The 14,028-nt window shown below is 44.7% G+C and overlaps 1 protein-coding gene across 6 annotated transcripts in view; it reads left to right on the top strand.

The window, feature by feature from the left end:
• LOC110532626 (inter-alpha-trypsin inhibitor heavy chain H6) overlaps positions 1-14,028 on the top strand; it is a 30,513-nt gene that overhangs the window by 15,431 nt on the left and 1,054 nt on the right. Inside the window, exons 6-17 of one of the 6 annotated variants that reach the window (XM_090185162.1) lie at positions 218-387; positions 515-631; positions 1,036-1,207; positions 1,432-1,892; positions 2,046-2,400; positions 3,139-3,261; positions 11,200-11,232; positions 11,750-11,791; positions 11,934-11,957; positions 12,065-12,115; positions 12,203-12,316; positions 13,559-13,960. In XM_090185162.1, coding sequence (XP_090041288.1) covers positions 218-387; positions 515-631; positions 1,036-1,207; positions 1,432-1,892; positions 2,046-2,400; positions 3,139-3,261; positions 11,200-11,232; positions 11,750-11,791; positions 11,934-11,957; positions 12,065-12,115; positions 12,203-12,316; positions 13,559-13,960 — 2,064 coding nt within the window. Of the gene's footprint in view, positions 1-217; positions 388-514; positions 632-1,035; positions 1,208-1,431; positions 1,893-2,045; positions 3,262-11,199; positions 11,233-11,749; positions 11,792-11,933; positions 11,958-12,025; positions 12,116-12,202; positions 12,317-13,558; positions 13,961-14,028 lie in introns of all 6 variants that reach the window. The other 5 variants (XM_036988642.2, XM_090185161.1, XM_090185160.1 and 2 more) reach the window with 5 other exon arrangements.

Here is a 14,028-nt window from a genome sequence, read left to right as displayed (position 1 = left end):
ACTAATGATTAATTATAGTTAAAGCTCAGAAACCAAACCTATCAGTGACAATTAAACTTAAAAAATAATAATGAGTAGTTATTGTATAGTAGGGTGATTTGTGTTTGTGTGATTGTGTGCAGTCCGACTTCAACATACTGTAGTATATCTCAAACATGCACAATGACTGTCTGTGAACTGACTGGGTGTTCTCTGGCCTCCCTTCTCTTCCATCCAGGTGAGTCTGAGGCTCCAGCCTCCACCCAGGTCCAGCAGAACCCTCGTTGTGCTCGTGTGCACTACAGCCCCAGCCTGCAGCAGCAGAGCAGTGCCTCTTCTAAGGGACTCAACGCTGACTACATCATCCAGTACGATGTAGAACTCAGTGACCTCATTGGGGACATACAGGTCATCACACACACACACCCATGTATGCACGCTTGCACAAGCATTACACACTGTCTAGGACCAAAGCCCTAGTGAGACAATAATCTCATCAAGTGAGTTATTATTCTCTTCTTTTGGCCTCTCTCAGGTGTTTGATGGATACTTTGTCCACTACTTTGCACCTCGGGGGCTTCCTGTTGTCCCCAAGGATGTCATATTTGTCATTGATGTCAGTGGCTCCATGATTGGCACCAAGATCAAACAGGTACAGTAGAAGTATTACAGATATTTATTTATTTGACCTATATTGTCACAGCAAAATAATGCAGCAACAGGATTTGAACGTTTAGTCCATAATGTTGCTTGATCGGTGGTTAGGCTATGAGCTTGACAAAAGTATGCTACATGAAAAGTGCAATATTGTTAATATACAGTAACCGTGTGTTAGTGTGGGTTTTCAGTGAATTTGTCTAAATCACGAAGCTCATTTGCATTTCCTGCAAAATTCCCAGCTACAAAGAGTGATCAAATTAAGATCCTACACCTGTACCTCTTCCACATTGCACCCAGCTGCACCCCATTCATTTAGACAAGAATGACAACATTGACTCTACATTATATAGATCAATAAATTATCCTTTCTCTTCTCTCTGCATTTGTGTGGACCAGACAAAGCAGGCGATGTCCACTATCCTGGGAGACCTGCGTGAGGAGGACCACTTCAACATCATCACTTTCTCAGACAAGGTCCACACCTGGAGGAAAGGTCGCACAGTGAGGGCCACGCGGAGTAACATACGAGATGCTAAGGACTTTGTCAAGAGGATCATCGCTGAAGGATGTGAGTGGGATTGAATCTGGTGTACTTGAATTGCAATATATCTGCAGCAACTTGACAAGACCATGAAAACACTGTCGGTATTTCTCTCTTCTTCATTCCATTCCATCTTCTGACTCCTCTTTTTCCTCCTCTTCTCCCTCCTCTTCTGCATCCTCCATTCCTTCCACCGCCACCCCTCCCTCTCTGCTCCACGCCTCCTTCCCATTTGTCCCTCTATCCTCCAGGGACCAACATCAATGCAGCCCTCCTCTCAGCCGCCCAGCTGGTCAACCCTCCCTCCTCCTCCAGTGGTACCCGCCGGGTCCCTCTGGTCATCTTCCTGACAGACGGTGAGGCTACCATCGGCGTGACATCCAGTGACTTCATCCTGAGCAACGCTAAGAGCGCCCTGGGGGCCACCTCTCTGTTCGGCCTGGCTTTCGGTGACGACGCCGACTTCCCTTTGCTACGGCGCCTGGCACTGGACAACCGCGGCGTGGCGAGGATGGTGTACGAGGATGCGGACGCCGCACTCCAGCTGAAGGGATTCTACGATGAGGTGGCCAGCCCACTACTGTCAGACATCCAGCTGACCTACATGGACGACCAGGCCTTTGACGTCACACGCTCCCTCTTCCCTAACTACTTCCAGGGCTCTGAGCTGGTGGTCACTGGGAAGGTCAAGCCAGGGGTCAGGGACCTGAAGGTTTGTGTCATTTAGATCATGTTGCTTGATCTGTGTTTGTCAATTGTTTATACCAGAAGATGAAAGGAAATGTCCACTTGAATTATTCATATTGTAATGGCCAATAAAGATGTATCTTCTCTTATCTTCTCTATTTTTGTATTTTCTTCTCAGGTGTCTCTGACGGCCAGTGGCTCCAAGCAGAAGGTGAAGGTGGAGAATGAGGTGTTGGTGTCTAATGGAGAGGGGAATAGGACAGTGCTCTCTATGGGCTGCCCTGGGGGCATGGATGGGATCCCCAGCTTTGTACGGCGTCTCTGGGCTTACTTCACTATCAAAGAGCTTCTGCTGGCGAAACTGAACACCACTGACCCTAACATACAGAAACTGCTGGGAGAGAAGGCCACCAACCTCTCCCTCAAGTACAACTTTGTCACTCCTGTTACTTCCCTCGTTGTAGTTAAGCCTGATGCCGATGAAATTCCTGCCTCAGCGTCAACTACAACGGTTCGACCCACCACCACCACAGGTACTACAACAACCACAGTAGCCCACACACCTGCCACCAACATAGCCTCCTCAATCCCTGTGAAAAAGCCCAGGATGATCAAAGCTAAACCAGACCCTCTTGTCACAAAGCCTCCACCTCTCCAACCACCTCAACCCAGAAAGGGCTCCAACCCACCAACAAAACCCAACCCAGTGAAAACAGTGGCTCCACCATCCCCCAAGAAAACCACTACAACTACCACCCCCAGCCCCAGTGCTGTCAAAACCGTCCCTGTCCCTCTCTCAGGGAAAACCCCTACCCCTCCTCCCAGCTCTCCTAAAACTGCTCCTGCCCCTCCTGCCAGAATAGTCAGTACCCCCGTGCCCAACTTGCTCAAAACAGCCACCGCTCCTGCACCTGGGAAAACCACCACCACAACCCCTCCACCCACCACAGTGAAGACCATCCCTACAACCACCACCACTACCACCCAACGCAAAACAGTAAAGACTACAGTCCCTACAACTGTGAAAACCACTACCTCCACTACCACCACCACCTCAGTCAGAGCCGACCCAACCCCTGCTCCACAGCCTGGGAAACCCACTACGCCCCTGCCCATCTCTGTTAGAACAGCCCTCCCGCCAGTTAGAATATCCCTCTCATCCCTCTCATCCTCCTCTTCCTCAGAAAACGCCACCATGTCTGCCGCTGATGCCAACCAACCTCAGGTCACCACACACCTGTACAGTCTTAAGTATGTCCCCTCTACTCCAGCTCCACAGGGCAGTAACACAGACCCAGATGTGGACCAGATTGCCACCTTTGTCTCTGCCACGTTTGCCCCCATGCCAGGCGTTACAGATGGACCGAAACTGTGGGAGGCTGCAGGACTATTGGGTAGGTCTTCCACTAATCTCGGAAACCCAGAACTAAAATCTTGCGTAATTGTGCCAGATCTTAGAAAATAAACTAGAATGGTAGCTCCTCCCCCTTCTCTCTCAAAGTTCCGTGCAAGTCTATGGGTCAAATGTCCCTTCCCTTCCGAAATTGTAAAGATGCGAGCACCTGCAAAATCGTGATTTGTCCAAATGATCAGTGACAAAAAAAAAAACAGCTCACTGGAACAATGTTCTTTGTTAGTCGTCGCATCCCAGTCTGTTGACAGATGCTACAATATCAATTATGTGTATCTGTGCACGAGAGGTAAGTCCACTCTCTACTGTCTATTTCACTTGGAACTCCAAAAAGCAGTATGCAAAGTATAGGCGAGGATACATTTTTACTGAATACCAGTATTGCATATTATATACATTTCTTTGTATCAGGTATTGAACTTACAGTCCATATTTTGTACCTGTCTATCAGAGAAGTACTAGTACAATGGCTAGAGGACTCCTGATATCGCCAGGAGTGATAAGTATAATTTGTTTTGTCTTTATCTGTTGTGGTCTAGTACTATATTTTTGCTAGCTATGGCCATCTACTTTAAGTGCTGCCTGTTTTCCCAGTTGCATACTTGGTGTGAACTGCTGACTGCTTATAATTTTCTGATAGTTTTCACACATCAACCAGGATCAAGGGGCAGGGCAGTTTGTGACTTGTTTTGTAATCAGTGGCTGTATTGGGGGGGAGTGGTTTCACCTCTTCTAAGCAATTAGCAATTATTGTTACTTCTTCAGTCTCCCCTGGTTTCACAGCAGCAGCTCTACGCGGCAGGTGTGTCAGTGGCGCTTTTGTCAAGGAAACAAAGGTGTTTTTTCCGAATAGTTCTGTGGAGTTGTTGGAGGAAGGAAAGAGAGAGAGGCGCTACACCCCTCTCTCACTTGAGTATCTTACCTAGTTATTTACAGATTATCTAATTTTGCTCTGTTGTAGCTTTGTCAAATATGTGTGTGTTTTCAATACCTGTTCGCACCACTCCCTGTAGGCTTTACAGATGTCCCCCACCCCTTGGATGCAACCCGTCTAGTGTACCCTGTGTGCAGAACCCATGTGGAATTCCGGGTCTCTGGCAGTGTTTGGAACTGCTGATCTGCGGTCAAGAATGTTGAGTTCATCTCAGCCTATGCTGCCCTTCAGACCCTTGACTTTTTTTGGCCCTGACGGAGACATGGATCTCTACAGAGAGCACTGCTACTCCAGCTGCTCTTTTTTTCATCTGACTATGTTTTCTCTCATAGTCTGAGAGCATCTGGTCATGGACATTTTCTCTGTTCTCCATCTCTCACCTGTCCATCTTCTCATTTGAATTCCATGCTGTCACTGTCACTTGTCATCTATCGCCCACCAGGTGCCCTTAGAGTTCCTCAATGAGCTTGACACCTTGATAAGCAAATTTCCTGACGATAGCTCACTGCTCTTTGTACTTGGTGACTTCCACCTCCCAACATCTGCCTTCAATTAATTTATTTCCAAATCTCCCTTTTCCCTCCTTGCCTCTTGACCCCACCCTTTCACAATCCCCTCCAACTCACAAGGCAGGCAATACGCTTGACCTCATCTTTGCTAGAGGCTGTTTGCCTACTAATCTCACTGCAACCCACCCCCCCCACCCCCAAACAGGTTTCTGATCACTAATTTCCTTTTTCCATTTCTGTCTCCTTTCCTCCAACCCTAACCACTCAGCCCCTACCCAGATGGTCATGCGTCTTCTCTCTCTCTCTCACTACTCTCTCCTCTTCTATTCTATCATCTCTCCATTCTGCTAAATCCTTCTCCCTTCTGTCTCCTGATTCCGCCTCTTTTCCCATTCCGCATACTACGACTCACACTGTCCACTTTCCTCCCAGCCGGCTCGGCCCTCCTCTCCTGCTCCGTGGCTGGGTGACTCATTGTGAGTCTCCCTCCTCCCTATCTGCGGACAACTTTGTCAACCACTTTTGGAAAAAAAGGTGGACCACATCCGCTACTCATTCACTCAGCCTATTGAGTCCACTGGTCTCACTCACACAGAACTACCTTACGCCTTGACCTCTTGATCCCCTCTCTCTCCAGATGACAGAGAGAGGGGAGAAAGCGCCATTGAGAAAATCAAAGATGGTAGCCAATCAGTTTGTATGTGTGATCCTTGAGATCAAAGTTTTAAGAGTTATGTTTTAATGATCCTGATCCTGTTTACAGAAGCAAATACTTTTGATGTGAAGGTGGATGCTTTATATAACAATTATTTTTACATCTGTCTCTATTTTACAAAATATACTTGTACAAAGATTTGGGATTGAGAAGGCCTTTATTTTTTTCTACACCTTTCTGGAGTTGGAACTCACCGAGTCAGGAGCGTCTGTCTGCGTGCAAGGCCTGCTACGCGAACGCAGGTGCGCACTGAAGGCTAGGAGCGGAGTAGCAGTTATCAGATTGGAAAACCTGATGTGCACCTTGGGCGGTGGGAAAACCTACGTTCTACAGTCGTGGCCAAAAGTTTTGAATGATACAAATATGAATTTTTACAAAGTCTGCTGCTTCAGTTTGTATGATGGCAATTTGCATATACTCCAGAATGTTATGAAGAGTGATCAGATGAATTGCAATTAATTGCAAAGTCCCTCTTTGCCATGCAAATGAACTGAATCCCCCCAAAACATTTCCACTTCATTTCAGCCCTGCCCCAAAAGGATCAGCTGACATCATGTCAGTGATTCTCTCGTTAACACAGGTGTGAGTGTTGACGAGGACAAGGCTGGAGATCACTCTGTCATGCTGATTTTGAATAACAGACTGGAAGCTTCAAAAGGAGGGTGGTGCTTGGAATCATTGTTCTTCCTCTGTCAACCATGGTTACCTGCAAGGAAACACGTGCCGTCATCATTTCTTTGCACAAAAAGGGCTTCACAGGCAATGATATTAATGCCAGTAAGATTGCACCTAAATCATCCATTTATCGGATCATCAAGAACTTCAAGGAGAGCGGTTCAATTATTGTGAAGAAGGCTTCAGGGCGCCCAAGAAAGTCCAATCAGCGCCAGGATCGCCTCCTCTAGTTGATTCCGCTGCGGGATCGGGGCACCACCAGTACAGAGCTTGCTCAGGAATGGCAGCAGGCAGGTGTGAGTACATCTTCACGAACAGTGAGGCGAAGACTTATGGAGGATGGCCTGGTGTCAAGAAGGGCAGCAAAGAAGCCACTTCTGTCCAGGAAAAACTTCAGGGACAGACTGATATTCTGTAAAAGGTACAGGGATTGGACTGCTGAGGACTGGGGTAAAGTAATTTTCTCTGATATATCCCCTTTCCGATTATTTGGGGCATCCGGAAAAAAGCTTGTCCGGAGAAGACAAGGTGAGCGCTACCATCAGTCCTGTGTCATGCCAACAGTAAAGCATCCTGAGACCATTCATGTGTGGGGTTGCTTCTCAGCCAAGGGAGTGGGCTCACTCACAATTTTGCTTAAGAACACGGCCATGAATAAAGAATGGTACCAACACATCCTCCGAGAGCAACTTCTCCCAACCATCCAGGAACAGTTTGGTGACGAACAACACCTTTTCCAGCATGTACCTTGCCATAAGGCAAAAGTGATAACTAAGTGGCTCGGGGAACAAAACATAGATATTTTGGGTCCATGGCCAGGAAACTCCCCAGACCTTAATCCCATTGAGAACTTGTGTTCAATCCTCAAGAGGCGGGTAGACAAACAAAACCCCACAAATTCTGAAAAACTCCAAGCATTGATTATGCAAGAATGGGCTGCCTTCAGTCAGAATGTGGCCCAAAAGTTAATTGACAGCATGCCAGGGCAGATTGCAGAGGTCTTGAAAAAGAAGGGTCAGCACTGCAAATTTTGACTCTTTGCATCAACTTCATGTAATTGTCAAAAGCCTTTGACACTTATGAAATGCTTGTAATTATACTTCAGTATTCCATAGTAACATCTGACAACAATATCTAAAGACACTGAAGCAGCAAACTTTGGAAATCAATATATGTGTCATTCTCAAAACTTTTGGCCACGACTGTAGACAACGTCTACTGGTCGTTGCACACTTGTGCTGAAATACCTCTAAAAACCGACATTATGTATCTGTTACTGTGCCTGCTCTTTACTCAATGCCATCATGGATTAAATTGGGTGAGTGAATTATCTTCGCCTTATGCCCTACAATTTGCAAACGCTCTGAGACCATAATGTCAATACCACCAGGAACTTGGTCTCTCTCTGCAAATGCATTTGTACCACTCTCAAACGCAACTGGACCTACACTTGATGACATACTTCCAAAATCTCAAACTATTGAATGACAAAAATAATTCTGTGTCAAAAGACTGTTTGTTTTATTGACAATGGTGCTGGCTCCGCCAAGTCCTCACGCATTGGACAACAGATTTATTGTTATGCTTTTTTTGTTGATCTCTGGTAACGTGTGACCAAACCCTGGGCCAGTAGATACCATGCGATCTCTACCGACTCCCTATGATTTCAAAAACAGAGCAGGTTTAGGCCTCTTGCATGTTAATGTCAGACGTCTATTTACAAAAATAGACATGATTAGAATATGGGCCAAAATGACAAATGCAGACAATGGCTTTATCAGAAACTTGACTAAAGAAGTCTGTGTCAAACAACTCGATTTCTATTGATGGGTACACGGTTTTTAGAACAGATCGGATGAGTAAAGGAGGAGGGGTTGCAATGTTAATTCATGATCAATTCATGTTAAATCCGAGTTTAACACCTCTGCAATTCTCTCGATTACCAAAGCCAAACATTTTGAATTGCTTGCGGTTAAAGTGAACACAAACTCAACAAAAAAAAGAAGTGTCCTCTCACAATCAACTGCGTTTATTTTCAGCAAACTTAACATGTGTAAATATTTGTATGACCATAACAAGACACAACAACTGAGACATAAACTGAACAAGTTCCACAGACCTGTGACTAACAGAAATTGAATAATGTGTCCTTGAACAAAGGGGGGGTCAAAATCAAAAGTAACAGTAAGTATCTGGTGTGGCCACCAGCTGCATTAAGTACTGCAGTGCATCTCCTCCTCATGGACTGCACCAGATTTGCCAGTTCTTGCTGTGAGATGTTACCCCAGTCTTCCACCAAGGCACCTGCAAGTTCCCGGACATTTCTGGGGGGAATGACCCTAGCCCTCACCCACCGATCCAACAGGTCCTAGACGTGGTCAATGGGATTGAGATCTGGGCTCTTCGCTGGCCATGGCAGAACACTGACATTCCTGTCTTGCAGGAAATCACGCACAGAACGAGCAGTATGGCTGGTGGCATTGTCATGCTGGAGGGTCATGTTAGGCTGAGCCTGCAGGAAGGGTACCACATGAGGGAGGAAGATGTCTTCCCTGTAATGCACAGCGTTGAGTTTGCCTGCAATGACAACAAGCTCAGTCCGATGATGCTGAGAACACACCGCCCCAGACCAGGACAGACCCTCCACCTCAAAATGTATCCCGCTCAAGAGTACAGGCCACTGTAATGCTCATTACTTCGACGATAAACGCGAATCCGACCATCACCCCTGGTGAGACAAAACCACTTTTTGCCAGTCCTGCCTGGTCCAGCGACGGTGGGTTTGTGCCCATAGGCGACGTTGTTGCCGGTGATGTAAGGCAGGTCCTCACCAGACAACAGGCCTACACGCCCTCAGTCCAGCCTCTCTCGGCCTATTGCGGACAGTCTGAGCACTGATGGAGGGATTGTGCGTTCCTGGTGTAACTCGGGCAGTTGTTGTTGACATCCTGTACCTGTCCCGCAGGTGTGATGTTCGGATGTACCAATCCTGTGCATGTGTTACGTGGTCTACCACTGTCTGCCCTGTCTCCCTGTAGCACTGTTTTAGGCTTCTTACAGTTCCCGACATTGCCATTAATTGCCCTGGCCACATCTGCAGACCTCATGCCTCCTTGCAACATGCCTAAGGCATGTTCACACAGATGAGCAGGGACCCTGGGCATCTTTCTTTTGGTGTTTTTCAGAGTCAGTAGAAAGGCCTCCTTAAGTATCCTAGGTTTTCATAACTGTGACCTTAATTGCCGACCGTCTGTAAGCTGTTAGTGTCTTAACGACCGTTCCACAGGTGCATGTTCATTAATTGTTCATGGTTCATTGAACAAGCATGGGATCCAGTGTTTAAACCCTTTACAATGAAGATATGTGCAGTTATTTGGATTTTTACTAATTATCTTTGAAATACAGGGTCCTGAAAAAGAGACGTCTCCCACATCACTGTAGTCGACTTCTACAGACCGGCTTTGGGAGGCGCACTAAACTCTTTCAATGTCATGCACAAGTTAAATGACTCAATTTGGTTTTTTTAAATGAGATTTGAACTGGGACATGCTTACATCTGTCTGGCTTTAGATTGGGGCACAGCACCACAACTGCAGCTATGGCAGTGGCAAATGACATTAATGCACTTGATAAAAAGCAACATTGTGCTGCTCCGTTTGTGGATTCATCAAAGGCCTTTGATTCAGTTGACCATGAACTGTTGCTCGCTAGACTCAGAAACATTGGTCTCAGTGAAGAGGCAGTAAATTGGTTTAGGAATTCTTTCTGACAGAACACAATGTGTATATACTGACAATTAAAAGTCTAGCTTTCTTGAGATTAATTTAGGTGTGCCCCAGGGTTCCATTTTAGCTCCAGTGTTCTCAATTTTTATGAATGAAATGGGATACAACCAGCAAAGTTACATCTATATGCAGATGATACAGTCATATATTCATGTGCTCCTTCTCTGGTTCAGGCTGTGGATGAGCTCCAGACTGCTTGTCAGTCAATGCAGGCCTCCCTTTCTGGTCTTGAATGTACAAAAAACTAAATTCATGACCTTTACCAGAGCTAGAACTCTGCCAGAGAAGGTTATTATTGTCACATCTGGTGGCTTATCCATTGAAAAAGTGTCATCCTACAAATACCTAGGTATTTTTCCTCTATAATTGATTATGGTGACTTGCTGTATATGCATGCAGCCTCCTCTGTCTTACAGAGACTGGACTCTGGTTATCATGCATCCTTGCATTTTATTACAAATGCCAAGTCACTCACCCACCATTGCACATTGTACCAAATGGTAGGTTGGACCTCACTTTATATGTGCAGAAAGATATATTTGTATATCTACAAAGCCCTTTTGGGTAAACTCCCTCTTTACCTCTGTAGTCTGGCCTCCTTCACCACCAGCAGTTACCATACCCGGTCTGCTAGGTGGTTGCTACTTAAAGTCCCCATTCACAGTATTAGGCAAGACTGACTTTTCTTCTTGTGCACCAGAGGCATGGAATAGTCTACAATCCATGCTTCATCTAGATATGTTAGTGCCACTGAATTCATTTAAAAAATGTTGTATGTTTTAATGATGTATTGATTGTTGCTGCCTTCTTGGCCAGGTCTCCCTTGAAAAAGAGACTCTGGGTCTCAATGGGCTTTTCCTGGTTTAAAAAAATAAATAATTTATCCTGCAACGAGTGAGGTCTGGCCACCCGACAACCTGCCTGCTCAACCCCATCGCCTTCTCCAGACCATCTCTGGAGACCTCCTATTCGTCACTTCCCTCATCAACTCATCCTTGACCACTGTCTGCGTCCCCTCTGACTTCAAAATGTCTTGAGCTGCTCCCCTCCTCAAGAAACCAACACTCGACTCCTCTGATGTTAAACTATAGACCTGTATCCCTTTTCTTTCCAAAACACTTGTGTGCTGTCTCTGATCAACTTTCTCGCTCTCTCTCAAAGATCTTCTTGACTCTAACTGTATGTCGCTCTGGAAAAGAGTGTCTGCTAAATGACTCAAATGTAAATGTACAATCGAATGCAACACGGGCACTGTACTATCAATCTGCCCTTAGTTGTGACATGTTCCACTTCTCTCCACCAGATGTCTCTACTTCCATTCAGCTCCAGAGAAAAGGTGAATCAAGCACACACTTAGCACCTTTTTCTCTATCTAGAACCTAAAAGGGTTCTTCGGCTGTACCCATAGGAGACCCCTTTGAAGAACCCTTTTTGTTTCTAGGTAGAACCCCTATGAGTTTCATGTAAGACCTTTTGCACAGAGGGTTCTACCTGGAACCAAAAATGGTTCTCCTTTGGGAACTGCTGGAATCCTTTTGGAAACATTTTTATGTAAGAGCGTGCCAGTAGATTTAATCATTCTATTGCACAAAATGTATTAAGTGATGAAGTGGTGCTTTAAACTGTAATCTTTTTTCCTCACGGGTCTTCCTTTAGATATGGAGGTGGTTAAAGATGAGTTCTCTCTTACTTCCCTGCCATGAAAAATAGATTCACTGTAACAACATAAATGTTGTATATTAAAATCTGTTTCCCCTATAGAGATTCTGATGACAGCCCCCAGACCAGCTCAGGGAGAGGGTATGTTTTAACTGTCTGGTGTCTAATGATGTCCGTCTGATTTCATCTTTCAGATTATGATGCAACCTACGACAATGACCTTGACTATGACTCCTGTAAGTCATAGTTTATAGATGTGTATATACATAAATGTGTGTCTGTGTATATAACTGTTTAGTTGTGTTGGCCATGTGGATACTTTGTTTCTAAGTTGATACAGATGTTTAACATCTTTTTTTGGAATTTGTATGTTTACAGGGGATGAATCAGCATCAAATCCTTGTAAGTATTTCTATGTAGTCTAGCATAAGATTAATGTACTTCAGGCTCTGACCTGTCATTGGTTTCAGTGTTTCAGATAGATGAGATTGCCACTGTTGTCCTTCCAGGGCCGGCCCACCCCTCCAGACTGAGCTCTGTCAGAGTCTTCTCCTCTTCTGGTAAGGGGCCTACACGACATAACATATGACTGAAAGTTAATGTTTCTCACCTGTTTTTCTTAATGTCCAACATGTTTTATTCTGAAGTTGATGGAGACCCTCACTTTGTGGTCCAGCTCCCTAAACTGAAACAGAATCTGTGTTTCACGGTGGACGGCAGGGCCAACGATGTGCTGAGACTGCTGGAAGACTCCGAGAGAGGTTAGTCAGCACAGACTACCGAGACAAGTCCAGAACTCTCATATTATATTACTGGCATGCAATTTAATTTTAGCAATGTGCCGTATAATTTGAGAAGCACACTGACATTGTATAGGAACAGAATTGAATAGGAACTCATTAATACGAACAAATTAATCCTGTTAATGCATATATATATATATATATATATATATATATATATATATATATATATATATATATATATATATATATATATATATATATACACACACACACAGTGGGGAGAACAAGTATTTGATACACTGCCGATTTTGCAGGTTTTCCTACTTACAAAGCATGTAGAGGTCTGTAATTTTTATCATAGGTACACTTCAACTGTGAGAGACGGAATCTAAAACAAAAATTCAGAAAATCACATTGTATGATTTTTAAGTAATTCATTTGCATTGGCACTGTATCAAATACTTGTTCTCCCCACTGTCTATATATATACAGTGGGGCAAAAAAGTATTTAGTCAGCCACCAATTGTGCAAGTTCTCCCACTTAAAAAGATGAGAGGCCTGAAATTTTCATCATAGGTACACTTCAACTATGACAGACAAAATGAGAAATAAATTCCAGAAAATCACATTGTATGAATTTATTTGCAAATTATGGTGGAAAATAAGTATTTGGTCACCTACAAACAAGCAAGATATCTGGCTCTCACAGACCTGTAACTTCTTCTTTAAGAGGCTCCCCTGTCCTCCACTCGTTACCTGTATTAATGGCGCCTGTTTGAACTTGTTATCAGTATAAAAGACACCTGTCCACAACCTCAAACAGTCACACTCCAAACTCCACTATGGCCAAGACCAAAGAGCTGTCAAAGGACACCAGAAACAATTGTAGACCTGCAGAAAATGTTTGACCTCTGTCATTGCCAACAAAGGGTATATAACAAAGTATTGAGCAACTTTTGTTATTGACCAAATACTTATTTTCCACCATAATTTGCAAATAAATTCATTAAAAATCCAACAATGTGATTTTCTGATTTTTTTTTCTCATTTTGTCTGTCATAGTTGAAGTGTACCTATGATGAAAATTACAGGCCTCTCTCACCTTTTTAAATGGGAGAACTTGCACAATTGGTGGCTGACTAAATACTTTTTTGCCCCACTGTGTGTGTGTGTGTGTGTGTGTGTGTGTGTATGTATGTATATATATATATATATATATCTCACACACAGTTAACCATTGCCTTCCTCTCACTGAAGGTATCATGGTGGATGGTCATTTGATGTGGGCTCCATCCAACCAAGATGTCGAAGACCGTTCCCGTACATACTTTGACCAGATAACCATCTCCACCAGGGGTGGGACAGGTGTGCTGGGCTCCATAATGATCACCCTCTCATTGGATGCTGTGGTGGTGGAGGGGGAGGGGCGGGACACCCTACACACCAATCAGGAGGGATCTGTGACAAGGCAGGGTGTGATGGTTTCCATGGAAAGCAGAGATGACTTCCATCAGAGCTGTTGGATCGAGCTGACGAAGGACATTCGTTTCCTGGTTCTCTTCCACCACTACAGACACCCCAGCTACCTGCAGATGGCACACCTCGGATTCTACATCGCTGATGGACAGGGCCTCTCTCTTTCAACCAAAGGCCTACTGGGTACATTCATTTATCACCCTTCAATTACTTTAAATGGGTTTCTTTGTCTTTTTGCACCTGACCCTAAA

Source organism: Oncorhynchus mykiss, chromosome 9 (genome assembly GCF_057628025.1).
Source record: "Oncorhynchus mykiss isolate SJ-2025 chromosome 9, ASM5762802v1, whole genome shotgun sequence".
Classification (NCBI taxonomy): Eukaryota; Metazoa; Chordata; class Actinopteri; order Salmoniformes; family Salmonidae; genus Oncorhynchus; species Oncorhynchus mykiss.
This window is presented reverse-complemented; position numbering and strand designations above follow the sequence as displayed.